Here is a 19,737-nt window from a genome sequence, read left to right as displayed (position 1 = left end):
CTAAAACTAAATTATCCCTTATGAAAGGTTTAAAATAAATATTAAAATATTTAGCTGTTTATAGGGGAAAAAAATAGTTCAGCAGGACTGTACTTTATGTTTAGTTTCCATGAAAGTCTTAGATCACACGTGCAGTTCTGCATGTGAATATTTAGCATACTCAGCCTTAAGGGAAAAATAATTTCTGTTAGAGCCACCCTGCTGACTGTGATCACAGCACTACAGGTCTGCTGTCTGCTCTTAATGCGGGAGGTACTGGCTTTGAACATGGATACCTTAATGAAAATGGTTGTGCAAGCCCAAACCTGATTACCTGTACCTCACTTTAAAAAATAATACAACAAGATTGAGCATTAATAAGAGATTATATTAGTGTTTAATGTAGTTATGCTATTATATAGAGAGGAAAAAGAGAAAATTCAGAACTCCATGGACTGACGTGTTCTGCGTCATGATGCTTATCTTCCCGGGCAAGATGTACTCTGATGTGCAAAGTTGCAAGTGATGCAATTGGTTAAGGGTGCACCGTGGTGTCTCGAAGACCCGGGTGCGACGTCCTGCAGCCGTGCTGCCTCTCGGTGTTTGTTCATGCTGAGCCGCGTCTAAAGAGCTGTGAGACCACAAACACCTCTCTTGGGAGCTGCTTGCTCCTCCCAAGCAGGGCCTGATCCTGCACGTGTCCAGCTCCCTGACAGAGCAGCGTGCAGGATGATGGGCTCTGGGTTTTGGACTCAGCCAACTCTGTTTTCCTTTTTCAGGATCACCCAGCACTGCTGCAGTTTGTAATACAAGCTGAAAGTAAACATCTAGTCATCAATCTGGAGAGGAATGAGTAAGTACCCTTGTTGCATGTTCACTTTGTACTGAAGGCTCTCAGAGAAGGGTTATAATTTTAAAATTGATGGTTTAAAAGTAACTTGGGGCCAAGTTTGCTACTGGTCCCTTATGGAACAGGCCCCTGCCAAGAGAGTTTTGTTCAAGTTTGATGTGTATTTGCACACTGCTAATAGAGCAAGAATCTCAAAGGTCGTCTGCATTTATGTGGGACTGAAAATGGATGTGTTGCCTCTCCATGTTTTCCTGTCGGTCATTATTTTTATTTGATTTGGGTTTGTCCTTCTTTCCTGTGGTAAGCCCTTTTATTTACAGTAATGTGGAAAATCCTACAGTCTTTGGAACTTTTTTTGGAGGATCATGCCTCCTAATGCTGCCTGCAACCATGGTTGCCTCCGTGCAGTGGCTGTCAGCATCTGCTCAGGGAAGATGAGTCAAGCATTTGGGCTTAAGCCCTGCTGGGCTTTTAAACGGGAGCTCTCTGGGTTTTCTGGCAAGGGGCTGGTGGTGGGATGTTTGTGCTGTTCACAAGGCCCATGACAAAAGCTGAGCTTGAACCCATGTTTGTGGGCTGTAAATGTTATATCTTCTGTGTGCTCTTGACAACTCCCGCTCATGTCCATAAGCTTTCAGAGAGCGTTTACCAGGGGCTGCTGTAGAGATGGTCCCACGGGCAGAAACCTATCAGAGTTTTTACAAAGGGGTACAGAACCATACAGAAATGAAGTAACTTCTCTGGAAGTACATGAGAAATGGAACCAAACTCATCAAAGTCTTAGTCTACCTTCTCGACTGTTAAACTGCTTTTCCTCTAAGACTATCTCAAGAATGTATTGTGGGAATCCAGATCAGGACAACTATGTGCTGTGCTGCTTGACAAAATAAAACAAAAGATCACTCTCAACCTAGGGAAAACTTTCATAAATATTAGCAAGGATCTCTGTGTTCTGTAGGTTTCCCTGCTGTGAAATAAAAGCAGCAGAGGTATTTTTTTACTGTAATAGAGAGATCATAGACGTAAGCGGTGCAGCTTTCTGTGTGAAGAAGAAGGAATGTGCATGCGAAAGCAAATGTCCAAGGGAGGCTGGGTACATGCTGCCTCAGGACAACTTCAATGGAAAACGACAGGGCACCTCTTTAGTCCTCTGTAGTAAAACAACGCAAAATGCTTTTTTGTTTCCAGTCATTTGGATGAGCCTTAACATTACCCAGCTGTAATAAAATCCAGTTCACTTCATTATTCAACATCAGACCTGAATCTTGAGCTTTCTTTACATTATTTTTAATACTCCTTAGTTGTTCATTTCCTATCCTTGAAGGATATGTAGATCCCCCCATGCATAGGTTGCTCTGTTTGAGTAACTAGAGGAGGATTTAATTCCTTTAGTAAACAGGGATTTAACTTTATATTCTCTTAATCTTTGTCAAAGGGTGTGCCTTCCTTCAGGAATGGGAAGTATGCAGCAATTGAGGAAACTATTTACATTCCATGTCAGCGATTAAAAGAACATAAAACTGCTAATACAGGCCTTGCTGAACATACCAAACTCTCTTGTACCTGTAATAAAGTCAGATTTAGAAAATTGTAAACTGCAATCTCCACCTCTTTTACAAGTAGGACATGAAAGTACAGTAAATTAACTCTATGAGCATCTGTCTGACTAAGCAGATTTGGAGATGGTGAGATCTGCTCCTTAAGAAATATAGTATTTATCAATGATTATTTTTTAGTTTAGCTATCTCTATGGTGGGGTCTCCAACAGAAGGTTTGCATTCTAAGAGAGTTGTGTATGGTATTAACAATATGAGGTTCCTCATTTTAGCAGGAGCTCCTAGGTAGTATTGAAAAATGGGACAATTAGCCTTGCCTGTGCTGGGCATTTATAGTATAGGAGGCAGTTCTTAGATCCCAAACCACAGAAAAAGTTGGTCATGGTTTTGCAAAATCATTTCTCCCGCTTCTCCAGTATTACTGACTTTGATTTTCAGAAGAAATAATGGTCTAAGTGATGCAAGTCCATGCAGAAGTTGTTTCAGTGGGTGTGTGTGTAGGTCTATTTGTTACCTGTTTCTGTAAATACACAGTGCATCAGTCTGCACGACTGGTCTGTGCTCCCCAGGGCAACCAATCTCAAGGCCTCTGTGCCTGCCTGTGGAAATTGATGGTTGCATTTCTTCTGCCTGTAATGACAGTGTCGGGCATGTTGTCACTGGCATGGAGAGAGGCATTTGGGGCGTGAAGCAAGCAGAGTGGATGTGCTGTTGCTTCCAGGGGGTCCTGCAGGTTCATGGAGTGAAAAATAATGTCTGGGAGATAAATGAGAGAATGTATTTCTGCCGAGCAAAAGATGGGGAATAACAGCTGGTGGCAGTGAGCCAGATTGGACCTAAAGTAGATTATGGACTCCAGAGGTGTGAGAAGGTCATCACATACCTGGAGGAGGGAGTAATGTTTCCACGCTGCAACTCCTGCCCATGAGTCTCCAGGGCTGTAGATGTGCATACAGACCCTGTCTCCTCCAGCCTGCTCCATCTTCCTGCGCCTACAGCTCAAATACCTTGAAAGCATTGATGCTGAGATTGGAGTAGCCATTCAATCAGCATGCTTCAGGTAGAAGTAGAGTGCTATTATTATTATTCTTGAGTAATAAGTGACAACACGTACAAAGCTCTGATATGTGTACTGTTATTTTACTGTAGTTTCATGTAAAGCATGTTATTCCTTGGAGAATGGTGGGGGTGGAGGTAGATGGGACCCCTAGATTACATAATTTCTGCATTGGGTCATACAAAAAAAAAAATGTATATGATTTTCCATGGTTAGTAGAAACAGCTGCTTTGAGTAGTCTTGACATTAAACTCCATTTATTGAAAACCTTAGAGATTTTCCAAACCTTGAGTTGTATTTCAAAACATGATTCAGATGCATTAGGCAACCCAAGTGGGGACTGATGTGTTAAACCATCTGTTATCTATGGAAATATTTAATGTCAGTTTGGTGTTTTCTGATGTTTAGACTCAGCAAGATGTGTTCATATGTACTGGGCAAGACGTTATGTTAGTTCTGGAAGAGTTACTGGTACCTAACTTCACAGCTTAGGGTTTAAAATCTTCTCTATGGTTTCCAGCTGTTAATATTATTTTTGTACATATTCATTAAATACTTTACTGATTAATTTTCCAGCATTGCACATTTGTAATTGCAAAACAAAAATTATTTGCCATGAATTTGATCTGTCAGTCGTAGAAAACTTGCTAGCAAGCTTACGTTGCAAGTACATTTCTTACTATGATTTAGTTGCGAAATATGATTGCACTCTTGAGAACCTTAAGCTCTGTAGTACCTTAAATGTTTTAGAAACACTTGTCATATGGAGAGATTTCCAGAATCAGCAAATCATCGATCAGCTGCAAAATAAACCACTCTTCAGAGCAGCTGACTGTACTGGTGTGCATTACATCAATAATACTGATGCACTTCTGTTGTGCAAGGGACAGTAATATATGCACATATAAATTCCTTTAAAGTTGATTGCAGCACGTGGGTCTTAGAGGAAAGCAGGCTTACTATTGTGTAAATGAAACAAAACCCATGTAAGATTAAATCTGAGCTGGAGAGTGGAACGGTATGTGACTACTGGCTGTTTTTCTGCAACTGGAAACATTTTACACTCTGTCAGAAATAGGTCTGTATATAGCGAAGTACTTAAGTGTTCCTTTAACTTTAAACATATGAGTAATCCAGGTGAAGTCAGTAGAATTACTTATTTTCAAAATTAATTTCATGCTTAAATGATTTGCTGACAAAGGTCATAATTATGAATGTCAAAGAAATATAACTTTGAACAGATGTTAGAGAGCTTTTTCAGTGCTGAATCCTGTATATACCTGCGTCTGCGACAGATAAAGATAAAAAGCTGAGATAAGTCAAGAGCATGTGAGGGCAAGTATGGAGGTGGGATGGCTTTGCCCTGAGGGCATCGGCAGCATCTCAGGAGTGTCCTGTACAGTTTCCTTCTGGTGGAACTTCACTGACCAGCGTTGCAGAGGGAGCAGTGAGGGTGCGATCAGTGCAGTTGTGGCTGATGGGCCGTTGGCAGCATCTGGGGAATGTGAAAATGGAAAGAAAAAGCTCAGGTATTTTAGAGAAGTGGAGTTTCCCTATTCACGCTCTTTTTCATCAGGTTTATAACAGGTTTATAGCCTTTTACAAAGCAATCTAAAAAGGGAATATATGAGGTTAGATTGCTGCCATTTATTCCCTCAGTAAAAATACTTCTCTTTTATCAGCAGGCAAAATCCACCCCAGGCCATGGTATAAGTCTCCGTCTTATCCTTTAAATCCCCTTGGATCCCAGAGATCTCCAGAAGTTTAGAGCATCTCTGACTCTTCCCCTTGCATGTTCACCACTTCTACATGGAGGCACAGTACCAGGGATGTATTGGGATGTAATGGTCCAGTTGGAGGTCACTTTGAAAGCTTAGCTCCAGGACAGAGGAGGTGCCAGCGGTATTCCCTCTGTCTGAAAAGCAGGCAATAGGCATCTTCATGCTTAGTGCTAATGTGACCTGTTTCAGCGAGGCCTTAGTGTTCAGAACTCTTTTGTATTCTTTTCTGGTTAAAAGAAAAGTAGTTCTCTCTTCTTTTCTGCCTGACCTTTCTGAATATGAGCACTGATTGGTGTGCAAGTGACATTCTAGCTGGATTAATTTAGCAGAGAAACAACCCATTTCCAGTGCCAAAAAAAATAGCTGACAAAATTTGTTAATGAATTGACATGCTTATATACAATCAATGGCTTGAAATACAGATAGAGGAAACAAATCTAAACAAATACCAAAGAAACGGGACCTCTCAGAATATACTTGCTATTATAAGTGCTGTAACTTAGCCAAAAAACTGTGACCCCTGACTGTTTTATCTGCAAATGCTGAAGCTGGCAGCTGTACTGCAGTGTTTCAGCATGAGCTGACAGTTGGGGTTTCACTTTAATTGAAGTAAAAGTTTTACTTTAATGGAAGTAACAATTTTTTCCTTCCGTAATGTCAACAGTCAAATGGTCTACACCACACTGAAATGTGAAGATTCAGCTATGGCAGCTACAGTGATGATGACACCAATCCGTGGCTCTAAGGGTACAGGTATTTGCTGTAGCTTTGTGGCAGAAGGATGGCATATTTGGCATGGGCATTGAGATACCAAGATTTGTTCTATAATTGAGTGTCTTAGCATAGGTTGGTATTAGCAATGGTAGTTGAGGCTGCGTGGTTGGGGCTACCTTTGACTGTGTTGTTCTGGAGCTGTGTGTTGGAGTGAAAGGGTTCAGCTACATCAGGAGAGAAACTGCTGCTTGCTTGATCTGTTTTTCCTCTCCTTACATAAATACACCGACAGAAAGGAGCAATGTGAGAAGATATTTATATGCTGATATAATATGCTGGAAGTGGAGATGATAAAAAGACTGGAATTTCTCTTCTGGAGACCTTCTTGTGGCCGAATGTCATAATCTCTAACACGGCCAAACTTCCATAAAACAGCAGGGCAGTGGGGCTGTGCCAAGTCCCCTGAGGAGAAGAGAGGACTGTGTCCTGGTCTGGGGGAGTACGTGGGGTCAGGAGGGTCAGTGCTGCTCTGTCCTTGCCCTGCAGCCTTGGTGCATGTGAAGGCCTGGGGGAATGATCCCCTTGCTCAGATGGGAAAACTGAGATATGGGGAAGTTTAATATTTCTGTATGTACCACTGAACTACAAACCTCGTTCACATAGCATGCAAAGAGTTAGAGTCTGATGGGTAGCACAGGTACTGTTTTCTCTGTGTGGATGTTTTCCTGAGAATAGTAGTTTCCAGAGCTGCATCAGTTGACAGCTTTGAACTGAGTTAACATAAGGTTTTGCTTGTTCAGTGTCTGTCAGTCAGAGGAACCCTAGAGCTGTACCTTTCAATTAAATATATAACAATAATGGAGAGGGAAATATACTTGCTGGTGCAATAAATGTGATAAAGAAGTGCCTGCTTTAGATTTCGCTCTCTACATATATTGCAGCAAGAATATTATATTTTCAGAACTGTGTTTTAATCTCCCTTTGTACTGCAGAATATGAGATTTTCAGCATTTCATTTTGAGATTGCTCAGCAGAGAGGTCGGGGTGGAGATCTGGCTATCAGAAGACAATAGGAATGTGGGCTCCATCCCTCCGGCGGGCGGGCTGGAGTCAGCTCGATCGCGATGATAACGAACACGCAGGCAAAATGTAATCATCTAGGACTGTAAAATGAATAATTAGGGGAGAGGCAAGAGGTAAAAACAACTTTCTGGAAGCCTTGTAATCTCCCACTGATAGTCATATGCCAGCCCACGTGGTGCAGAAGCGTTATGCGCCCAAGGAGCGATGGCCTCGCAGCCAACGCTGAGTTGTTTTGCAGGTTGGTGGGTGAAGTTCGGGTGCATCCAGCTGGACCCAGGCTTTGCTCGCAAACCTCCTGGGTGTTCCTCACGTGTTTCTGCTGTCTGCTGCTTGGGCAGGTTTCAGATTGCTTTTGTTTGTTGGGTTTTTTGAAATTTGTTTCTAACAACAGTGAGCAGCGTTTCAATAGCAGCCAAGGGGAAGCACTGAATTCTGCTCTGCATCGTCACGTGCCCCATCATTATCCAGGATGTTTTGTCCCCTTTCCACAACACATGTAAAGATACCAGGCCAAAACCAAGAGGATTCTCCTGCTTTGCAGAAACATTTGTGGATATTGCTTTCTGGCTTCAGAAACACAAGGAGGACTGTAAATGAGTTTTCAAGTCAAAACTGAGGCTGAACCTGCTTTTAATGAATTTTCTATTAGATATTTTCACTTTGATGCTCAGTCCCAGGGGTCCAGTGTCTTTGAATAAGAGCAGATATGTGACAGTACATCCAGCATCTCTAGAATTTGTCTTCTTTTTTGCATCTAGTGGCGTTTTGCTGGCACATGCTCAGTTCCTAGGATCTCAGCTTCTCCTGAAGGCTTTGCAGAGAGAAGTACAGTGTGGCCTTCATAAAATTCTATAGGGAAAGATGCCAGCTATTTAATTTGCTTATACTGTTCACTGTTTCATGTATTTATTTTTAGAGGGTTAGTAAATACAGAGTACACTGAAGTACAGTTCCTCAGATGAATTCTCCATTATTTTATGTTGCATGTGGAAATGAAGTATTCAAAAGGAACAATTTAGTTGTGCTCATAATCCCTGTCTGGGAACCTGATCAGCATCCCTGCCAGGCACGGGGCACACCACGTGCATCCCCAAAGCACAAGCTACACATCTGTGAGGAAGAGGTACACCTTATTATTTCCATAAAACACATATATTTTAATATGGTGGGCTATCTATATGTCAGATTGCTGCTGCTATTGGCACCTCTTTGTATCGTGGTCCATTCAGGTAATCATCCCTTCCTGGAGTTTGCACTAAAAGCTGAGTGGTGGATGTAACAGAAGGGAGATAACAGCAGGAGGAGGATGACCCATGGCCCGATAATACATGTCCATATCAGCACAAACTGGAAAAAAATCACAACACTTAAAAAAAAAAAAAAAAAGGCAAGATGAAAGTATGTGAGGTTCTTTTTAACCTTCTCTTTTGTTGTGATACTTAAGATTCATATCCTCAAGCTTTTCTGCTCCATCATAACTTTAACAAAATACCACAAAACAAAACCAAACCCCTGATAATATTATCACAGACATGGTAAAATCCTGAGGTTTGGCAGCTTTACCATGCTGTGGTCATGGAGTTTAGATACATGAAGGTCTAAGAAGACTTTTTGTTCCTCCCCCGCCAGTCTGCCCCAAGTGATTTGTGTTTTGAGGTCCTGGGACTTGGTTTTACATCCCCTATAGCCTTAAAAGAACAAACGTTTATGAAGAACTAAGTGTAGGAATTTTCTTAAGGGGCTGAAGAGAAATTAGTCATCCTGTTCTCGTGAAGAGTTCATACCTTAGTTTCCTTTAAAAATCTCAAGTCAGGAATTGAGTGCAGGAACTTCCACATAAATTTTGATCTAATCTGGTTCTCTTTTTTTCCTTTTTTTATTTCTTTCTTTGTTCTTCTTTTTTTCTCTTTTCCTTTTTTGCTCTTTTTTGCCCTCATTCAAAATTCCTTTGAGAGGGATTTCCAGGTGTGTATGAATTTCCATAGACAAAGGAGGGCAGCCTTCAGCATTTAAGCTTTTCTCTTCTGCCAGGGGTGCAGGAGGCCAGTGCCCACAGAACCCCTCTCTCAAAATATTTGGGTCCTCCTGTCTCACAAAGTACAGGGGAAGAGGAGGGCCAGCAGGAGGAAGAAATTAATGCCCTGCATCGACAGGAGAAGAGTATGAACCCTGGATGTTTCTTTGGGCACGATCTGATTCAACATCACTGATGTAACGGTTTCTTTTACATTTTTTGAGAGAGGCATATGTGACTCAGACAGCAGGCATGTCTGCAGAGCTGCTTGCTGCAACAGCTGTTTCTCTGCATCTACTTATGGAACGTTTTCCTCTTAAAAAAAAAAAAAAAAAAAGTAAAAGAAAAAGGTAGGAAAAGGAGAAAGAAAAAAAAGAAGAAAGAAAGAAAAAGCCAGATGCAAGGTACTTAAGGACAAGAATCTTCTGTATAGGGCTGGATTCAGAGGAGAAACAGATACTTTCCTAGACGCTAAATTTGAGACTCTTTCCAGAAAATGTCAGATCCTGTCCAAGTGACAGAGCAGTTTCTCAGGGCTGCAGAGGATGGCAGAAAGCACTGTTGAAGAAATAAATACCCACTTGCAAAGCACGTTGGGGTGGGAGCTGCTAGCCCTGGGCCAAGTCAGCTCACCTCGCCACCACCAGCTGCCCGGCTGGGAAATGGGGCTCATGGTATTTATTTATTTCATTTCCTTTGAGTGGAGCCTTGAGGATTAATTTGTTCACATTTTGAAGATGAAAAGCAGCATATGAGCGCTAAGTATTGCAGTATCGGCCAAGAGGGATGATTCAAAAAGCAGAGTCTATATGAAGAGTCTGAGTGTGGAGGAAATACATATATGGAAACATAAGCTTGGCAATAGGGAACTTTTTTTTTCCCCCTCTTTGATGTCTAGCCTCAGTAATCCAGACAGATTCCTTCAAGAAATTGGTCCAATTTATTTCTGTGCTTTTATCTTACTACCTGCTACTTGTTCATTTGAAGTAGCTATGAAAAAAATCGAGTACCTGGCTGTGTGTAGAAATATGCTTTCTGTATGAATAAGGTAATTTGAGTACACTGTAATACTCCCCCTAAATGGGACTGTTCTTGGCAATTTATGCTTCCCAAGTCCTCTCGGGATGAGAGCAGAGCTTGCCTGTTCCTTCTTCTGACCCACATATTTGCACTTTCTCAGTGTTGTTAGTCCAGTAAAAGCACACTGTCCTCTTCCTATCTGATGCTCTTTTTTCCCCCAAGGAAAAAAAGAGCTATGTTCAGTTACAGCTCTAGTTGTGGTTCAGTTTCAACACGGTCTCTATCACATTACATATTTTATCTGACTAGCATTCTCGTATCTGTGTTTTGCTAGTGCTTATATATATAAAATGATCATATCTTATTACAGCTCTTCTGTAAAAACAAAGAATAAGAGTATGTATATATCTCCCGCATGCTGATCAAAATAAGTAAACTTTTGGCATAAGAAAAGTTGCATATGACATTTAGAAATAAATTAAAGCAAGCTTCCTAGTCAAACTTAAACAGAAATACATAAATGCAGCCCACTCTGACTTCAGGTGCATGGTTGCCTATTTACATGAGAAAAGAATTAGATAGATAGGAATGTTATTTTTATTCTGGATATTAGAAAAATATTCTGAATGGGAATTAGGAGATGGAAGTAGAGATATTTTTACAACTTAGCCTTTACTACATCTCTGAAAACTATGGAAATTATAGTTTTCTTTATATCACATACAGTCCCTCAAATATAGCCTAGAATTTTTCCTGCTTCCCTCTGTCACTTGTACTGATGCAGTTTACAGACACATTCTGCATTTCCTCCAGGAGATAGGTCTTTGCTTGCTCTTTGTGCTCTCCATCTCTTCCCCTTCCAAGTGATAGGTAAAGTGAACTCCACATTCTCCCCACCGCCCCCCAAAATCATTTATTCTTCTTATATTTTAATACTAAGGCAGTAAATGCCTTATCAGTTTTGAAACAGCGGTCTGGATAATTCCAAGCAGATGTCTCTCTTTCTTTAATCACAACATCAGTTATTTCTTGGTCAGTCTTGATTAGCTGATTCTTGCATAATGAGAAACTATAGTTAATGGCCACTTATATGTGGGTTGAACATGCTGAAAAGAACAGCTTACCCCTTGAGAACAAGAGGCTGATGAGCCAGTAAAATCAAGCTAAATGGAATGAGTCTTCATTATGAGTCATTAGAAAAGATGACGCTTTGGCTAACAGATGAAATATCTTTGATGAAGACCAGTTGTAAAAGCACAACTTAATGCTTAATAAATGTATTGGGGTGACTCATAAATTCAACATACACATTTGTTTCTTTGCAGTACGTGTCAAGTCCGGTGCAACACCATTTCCTGTATTAGATGTGTCCCCTGGCTGGATATGGGCTTTAAAAAAGACACTCTTACAATCACTGGATGAAAGATGACTGTACAATAACTTGGCAAAGGATTCAAAATGAAAATAAGAGTGTTCAGACCCACTGAATTTGGCTGGAAAATGGGCGAATCTCCCATTACAGACTGGCTAGTGCCTGTTAGGTGTATCATAATTTGATTAGATTTGAAGCTAATCTAGTTGGAGATTGGATTGGTTTGGTGGAAGCTACGACAGTCTAACTTGTTCCACAGACCCATTGGATAGCTTATGCAGTTTTAGTTGGACAAATAAAATCTTACTTATAAAACAGCAGGAATTTTGAATGCTATACAAGAAATGAAAAATAAAATATATCTCTTATCCCTGCAACAGCAAAAAAACCCCCAAATACAAAATATCTCTTTATTAGCTGGATGATAGTGTTGAGGTAGCATAAAAAATGGCAATGATTGTAACATAAGTTCTTATGAAACAAAAATATTTGAGGAGGAGAGGAGGGACTGTGATAAGAAGATTTTTTTGGTTTTGTTAAATGGGTAGCTATTAGTGTCTTCTGAAATTAAAGGAATTAAACGCAAATAGCTACTATTTTCACTTTTACTTGCATTTGAGTTGAAGAGTAGTGCAATCCTTGTTCATAGAGGAGTTGTATCATCTGTAAAAGTCTTCATCACTTTATTTTGTGAATGTAAATTGTGTCAAATTAATGTCTTTCCAAACTATTGTGAGGATAATGCTCAAGTAGGGCATGCATTTGACTTTCTTTGAAGTCAGAGTCATAGTGATTTGGTATAATGACCTTTTTTTGAAAAAAACAAAACCAGTTCTTGTTAAAAGTTTTTTTAGTAGCACCTGTTTGATCTTTTTAAATAAGTGCCATTATTTAAAAAAAATTACTGACTTTTGTACAAATGTAGAGGAGTATCCATCAAAATTGCAAGCAGCAGTTCCTTGAGAGGAGTCACAGATGCCTGAATGTAAAGATGAGTTTATCCTGAAAAAGTTTGCCCAAGCTGTTCTGCAAGAAACAAGCATTTTCCCTTAGTTTAGCAATTCCTGGAAGAAAAATACTCACCCTTGTCTAGGCAGCATCAGAGGGACTGCTTTATTTTCTGTTTTCCAGGGGGTGAATTCATTTGTTTCATTTCCACACCTCCTAATAATTTAATTCAGATCAATGGTGCAGTCCCAGAGACTTTCTGTCCTTCCTGATACAGCAAGACTGACATTGTTATGGACCCAAATCCTCGTTATAATAGGAAGAGATAGACTTGCGGCTTGAATTTTCTGCCAGTGCTTGTGCTGCCAGGGAGTGCCTTCTGCTTCCCCTCAGCTGAATGTGCCCCAGAGGCAGCATCACTGCCCCCACCAGTGAGCCTCAAGGTGTTGGGGTCCAGCAGTGAGTCACTGGGAGCAAAAGAGCCAGCAGCAAATATATATTTTTAATAAGTAATGAATTCACTTAGTAGGAAAGGGCAGGGTAGAGAATGAATTGTTTAACAGATTAATGTGAATGTCTTTTATATTTTATAAACCTCTTAAGTCCCTGGTGTGCTGAGCCAGGTTTTGTTTATGTACATGGAAACATGAAATCTTTTCCAGTCCCTGTGCAAATAACACAGAATTGGACTTCATTACATTGGCTAATTTAACAAGTCCTGGGAGGCTTTTTGTTACTCAGTAATAGAGGAGGAGCCACAAACCCCAGAACTGCTGCACCAGCACAATCTCTTTGAATGAAATAATCTTCCTTGCTTTCTAAGCTCTCCATGAAGGGTTTGCCTGTGAGGCCTGAGTTCACAATGAACAAAGATTTGGGGCGAGACCCAAGTTTCCTCTGGGGCTACCTGAACTGCTGAGCAGCAGGTGAGAGCCCTGGTGACAAGCTCCAGCCCAGGTTCCTGCTGCAGCATACTCTAATATTAGTTTCCCAGGAGATAGTTGGAAGCATCCAATTTTGGTGAAGCTATGAGCTTTAATGAAGGGTTTGAAGATCTTTTCGTTATAATGAAAAGCATTAAAATTCTAAAACTGGGAATTTATTTATCTCTCATAACTGGTGGATAATCATGTGGTGCTGAGAAGCAAGGCATCTTAAACTGCTGATATTATTGCTGCTATGCCCATTAAATAGAACTAATGCAGGCATTGCATAAATATTTTAATAGCTTTTTACAGTACTTCTTTAGAAAATGTTTAAAGAGCCACCTAATGTCAGACAGAGATACTTCCTATGTAAACCTTTGTTAATTCTCTTTTAATGGCTTTATTAACATTATTTAATTGAATATTGATACATTTAGCAGCCCTTTAAGCATCCTATTTTATTGAAGTTTTACACTCACATATTGATAAGTAGCACAATGTAAGAGCACTGATTAATTGCATCTTTGCTTAATTCTATTTGAACTAGTTCAACATGAAAGATGAAATGTAGGTACAGGAGAGCTCTCTTTTTTTATCCATTTTATGTATTTTATATGCATAGTTTGTACCACTTAATTTAGGTTCATTTTGATTCCCAGTATGCCCAGTTAGTATGAGTATGATCACACTCAGAGGTAGGGGGAGTCTAAATATTTTACTCTATGAAATGTTCTGTCTTTTATGTCTTCTGTGATGAATAATTTACTTGTTGGTACAGCTTCAGAAGTGAATCCCGTTGTGCAAAAGCATATATATTTTACGGGAAAAAGTAAGTATTACAGTGATATTAGCTTTCTCCTTGGAAACTGTCCTTACAATATTAGAAATCTGCAGAGAGGTGGATGCCTTGTCTTGTGTTACTTGACTTAATAGCCAGCTGCTTTTCTTGTGTACTTCCACAAGAAGCACTGGCATTACCATACATATTTAATCATAACATGGTTGCTTTTCTCATCTCAAATGTTCTTCTTTGCTTCCTTATACATGTTTTTTACAAAGTTCAATCAGGGTGAAAATCACTTGAAGAGCAGAGGGACTGTGGAAGATCATGTAGTGTACCGAAACCACATCTCTAGGGCTTTTGCCATTGCTGGATTTTTGCACAGGCTTTCTGTACTGGGGTGAGTTTTGTAGATTTTTCTAACATTTACCCACCTATTGTTAAGACAATTAGAAGTGTAGCAGTTTTATTAAGTTAGATTTTCATGCTTATTTTCATTCACACAGTCAGCTGAAACCATAATACCCCTTGCATTTGAGTAATCTTACCAGGTAGGTTTTGAATGGTCTCTCAACATCTAAGAGTTAAAACAGAGCAGGATGTGACCTTACCTATTCTTAGTTCGGCAGGAAAACATTATCATTTTCGGCAGTAGAACTGAAAGGAGAAAATCCCTCTTTTGTTAGCTTTCCCATAGTCCTCTTATTAAAGGAAATGTATGGATTTCTCACACAGGTAGACTATGGGGAGAGTATTCAACCTGCAGGACAGCATGTTTTGCAGGAGACTCAGATCCTGAGATCTGATCTCAGCTCTATGGATTTGGCCATGTTTCCTGAAGACCATGCAAGGGGAGGTACATGTGTGAAAATTCAGCAGGTGATAACTGAAATCCCCAAGAACTGCAGATCCCACAAAATTCCAAAATTTTACATTACTGTATATTTTTTGAGAGATCAGTGTGTTTTGATGATTGCAGTCTACAACCTGAGTTCTTCCTTACCGTAAAAATGGAATTAATCTTAGAAGTCAACCAGACGCAATTTCCTCCTCCTTACTTTAGATAAAGGGATCACTTAAAAGACTGGTAGTGCTTGTGACAGTTGCCTTGAGCAGTACTCTGACACTGCTGTGAGATTGTAAAACACAGTGTAGTGCTTCTGCGTTATTACAAGCGTTGGAGGAGGAATGCAAAAAAGGACTTGTGCATAGGTTACACACGAGTTAAAGCAAACGTATAAGATAAGAATGTGGGATATAGGCAGTCTCTTTAGCTGTGAGTATAACTTCATATCAACACCAAATGAAACCACTGCCACCAGGGCTGAGGCTTTTGACTGATAGTCACTTCTCAGGAATGCCATCCTTGGCTCAGTGTGAAGTGTTGAATTCACAGCATGGTGGCACAGGGGAAAATTGTCCCAGTGGTGAAATAATCTAAAATTTAGCTTTTGAGTACTAAAGTATTTGGGTATTTTCACTTTCGGGAGTGTAAAGCACCTAGCGAGTAACTAAACAGAAGTACGTCTCCATTTGTATATAAATCAGTAATTCACTTTAGACATGGGCTGGATCAGAATCCAGATAACTCTTCCAGAGCTCTGCATTGTTAGGAGAAATATATTTGACATAAGTTAACTAATGGGAACATCAGACACAGAGCAGAAACTCATTAAATGAGACTGTCATGTTCTTTGTTTAACAGTTCAGTGAGCAAAGGTAGAGAAACAATGTGGTGGAGCAGTGACAAAAGAGTCTAAGGGAGGAACTGGGTGTAGACAGAGAGTGAAATTGATATGGGCAAGTCTTTTGTAGAAGAAGGAGGATGACTTTCACCATCACTGATGATTTAGGGGAAAAGGGGAGAAACAGAGACCCTTTTGGTAAAAGTTTAGCACTGAAATGTAAAGAGATCAGCAGGAAGAAAACACTTGATACTATTGACATGATAAAAAGAAAAAAAAAAAAAAAAAAAGAGTATGTGAAAGAGAGCTGAAGGTAGTAGAGAAGTTGTGATTAAGAGTCCAGAAGGTCTAAGAGGCAGTGCTGATACTGTGAGGGTAAGGATCCTGGGGGGATTCAGTCACAAGATCACAGAATTACCTCACCTAGCTTTCACACAGGCATGAAATCACGCAGTGAGGTTGTTCCCAAGAAGGCATGAGAGGAGGCCGTGATTACAGCCTGGTTTACACAATACAGCATATATGCCATATAGTACTCTGTCCTGGACACTACTACTAGCTGTTCACAGCAAGCTAAGGAGTGCTAGAGAGGCAGATGTATGTTCTGTGTAGGTGATAGCAAAGAAAAGAGGCTCAGGCAAGCTATATGCATAGGAGTCTTCTGTGGAGAACCTTTTTTGCACAGCAAGGTTGCACAGAACTACCCTTAATGAAAACGGAGTCAGTCTGGTGAGCCCTAGAAGTCAGGAGATCATGTATCCACCCAGCTGGACTGCTGAAACTTGCTTTGGTTTTCACTCCTGGAGGGATTCTGAGAACAGAATTAATTAGGAAGGAATTATTGCAATCCAGAGATAAGGAAAAATTAAGATAATACCTCAGTCCAAGCAAAGGAAGAATGTCAAGTGTGTGATTGACAGTGCAACTATTGATAGGACTAAAATATGCAAATTACTTTAAGCCTGGAAGTTGCACACCAGGTACAAGGTAGAGTGCCCAGCTGGTATTGAAAGAGGATGTTGGGAAACTGTCTTTCCCCTTAGGAAATTATGTCAGGAATAAAATATAAGGAAACCGACACAACATGATAATTCCTGCCTAAAAATTGTACAGGAAGAATGGGTTAGGTCAAGGGAACACATTACTCATTTAAGGTCATCTTAATTTGTAAAGCTGTAATAGTGTCAACCATGAGCAATTCCTGTGTGTTCTCCATATAATTATTTTCAGTTGCCTAAATAAAAACATGTTTTCAAAGAAGATAAGGGGTAGAGAGGAAGATAATAGGTATCACTGGGAGAAAACAAATTGGTCACAGGATAGATTCTTTGATTTAGAAATCTTATATTAAAGAGAAAAGTACTGGAAAATATGCCATAGAAGAGAAGTAAAATGAAACCTAATAAGAGACTTGAAAATATGCTCATTCTATAATAATGTATAATTTTTAATTTTTAATTTTCTCTGGGACCTTGAAGAAACAATTTTATTGATACCAGAATTGGCTAACTGATTTTGATTGTTGAAGTGTATATAGATGAGGAAACAACTCTGATTTCTATAGGAAAATAGAAAACCTTATATTTAGGAGGGATGGAAACATAAGATTCAGAAGCACAGGATTTTCTCAAAAGAAGTCTTTGCATCCACTAGCAAATGAACAAAGACCTGGCAATAGTGTTGAGTTGAGGTCCTGTCAAGGAAAAATTAGAAGCCTTCAGGCTTAGAAAGAGGTTTAGGATGCAGCTTAAGTTTAAGTACTAAAATAGCCCAATTTGGAGCTTGGGTACATTCGTGCTTTGTATCAGCTGCATGTGTTTGGTTCAGAGGAGAATGGAAACTCCACTCAGACACGCTTAGAGAAGAGCTAATGTACTGTTCAGATATTTTAGCAAAAGTCAATTCTAATTTATTTCTGTGTATTACTAATGTCATTGCATGAATCATTGCAAAGGATATGAAGATGAGAATAAAAAAAAGTTAAATTGGAAAGGCCTAGTATTTTTCATACCTTGTCAGTTATGACATTTAATCTTAATTGTGTCTGAATTTGACTGATTTTCCAATTGCCTGAGTTTAGCAAGAGTTATTTTGTTGCTAGGACACAGTTACTTCATGTGATACATCTATCATCAACGTAAAAGAAAGATTTTAAAGACTGATTCTTTTATTTACACTCACAAGTATATTTTGAGCAGCAGTGCTCTAAATGCAGAATGACCATAACACCCTTATTCTGAAATAAAGGCATCAAGTCGTGGTTAAGAAATGTTTCATTTTTTTAATCTCTCCATGGATAAATAGGAAAGAGGAGCATGCTTTACCCTTATTCTTGTTTCCTGTGATTCCTTAGTCATGGTCTGTTTATCATTTTCATGTTCTCAGTAGTGAATTTGATTTGTTCTGTTTCTATTCTGTTGGATGTGAAAGGTATTCTAGTACCATTCATTTCTGCCACTGATTTGTTTCCTCCTTTTGAAAATTAATCATTACTTTTTAAGAACAGTCACAGATACTCTGCTGGTTCCGCATTCCCTCGCAGGGTATCTCTCAATTTCTTTTTTTTATTATTGTCACGACATAGGGGACTTCACTGCATGTATCTATATGGACCCTGAACCATACATGTAGTAATTCTATTCTATATTATAGGTACTAATTATATAGTGGTGACTTCCAAGGCCAACTTTTGTAACGTTTTTATGGAAAGACTTGGGATTGTGATTTTTTTCAGTGGGCCTGAATGAACTGAATGCCTGTATCATCGACAGTACGTTCATTTCTGTCTGTCTTACCCTTGAAAGGCCACAGTAAAATTTCTGTAATGGTGTAGAATAAGACCTGCGAGGTCCTTGTCATGTTTGATTCATGGCCCTAAAGCCCACAGAAGCTCTGCAGGCAGCTTGGATATAGAACTGCTCCCCATAGCTGTAGTAAATGAACCTCTATACCATTAATTGGTTTGAACTATTTATATCTGTGACCCAACTGTTATGACATGTCACAGCTCTGGATGCATTTCAAGAACCAATACCTTGCCCTTGGTGACCTGACAGGGTTGTTTTTTTTTAATCCTGAGAGGCAAGTAGTGTGGTAATGGACTCATTAAGACTCATCTATTAGTTAGGGGTCTTCCAAATTATGTCCATGTTTGGGTCTCGGTAAGTTCACACCACAGCCTGGCCACATGATGAACTAGATCAGTCACCTTTATTATCACTACATGGTTAGTAAATACGTAGGGTGGCAGCATGGTTAGAGGAACAGAGCTGGTAAATGCTTTGGCTTCCTGTTTTTCTGTTCTGAAGACAGGCATTTCTGGAAAAAGTCTCTATTTTTTCTCCTGAGAAAAAACTTTGAAGGAAAACATTTAGCCAGTCAAGAAGGAGAAGTAGATATCGTCATTAGTGTAGCAAAAATGGGATAGCTGGATGAAATCCTCAACTTAACAAATTAATCAAAGCATAGTGTATGGGTCTCCAAAATAATCATGAATTTGAACTGAATATGGCACACATTTTTACCTAGGGAATAAGAGGGTCATTTAGAGCACGTTAAAACATTTAATTTCCCAACTTTGTGGAGAATTTTGTTTCAGAACTGCTAAAACTTTTGCTTGATCTCAGCTTTTTTGTTGGAACTTAATGTTTCAGCATGGCAACACAGTGCAAAGCCAAGGCCATAGCAATGTGTTATGAGAACAGTTAGAATGTCATTTGTCTTCAGAGTTCATGAAAAACTGAAAGAAGTTTGAAATTTATGATAGTAGAAGACAATGACTATTTTACTAGGGCCATTTAGGAATGTCATTTGCATGAAATTAAAGATGGTCCCTTATAAATTTATGTATGAGGTTCTGACAATCCACATCATTTTAGAGACAAAGATTTAGAATGTGATACTGGAATAACATTTGGTAGATATATTGCTAGATCAAAGTCTGTTGATATTAATATGAAATCTCAGTTTTC

General features: G+C 39.5%; 1 protein-coding gene across 1 annotated transcript in view; it reads left to right on the top strand.

Moving 5' to 3' along the window:
- ADAM12 (ADAM metallopeptidase domain 12) overlaps positions 1 to 19,737 on the top strand; it is a 185,139-nt gene that overhangs the window by 47,404 nt on the left and 117,998 nt on the right. Inside the window, exon 3 of the mRNA XM_074875531.1 lies at positions 759 to 832. Coding sequence (XP_074731632.1) covers positions 759 to 832 — 74 coding nt within the window. The remainder of the gene's footprint in view (positions 1 to 758; positions 833 to 19,737) is intronic.

This window comes from Strix uralensis, chromosome 7, assembly GCF_047716275.1.
Source record: "Strix uralensis isolate ZFMK-TIS-50842 chromosome 7, bStrUra1, whole genome shotgun sequence".
Lineage (NCBI taxonomy): Eukaryota > Metazoa > Chordata > Aves > Strigiformes > Strigidae > Strix > Strix uralensis.
This window is presented reverse-complemented; position numbering and strand designations above follow the sequence as displayed.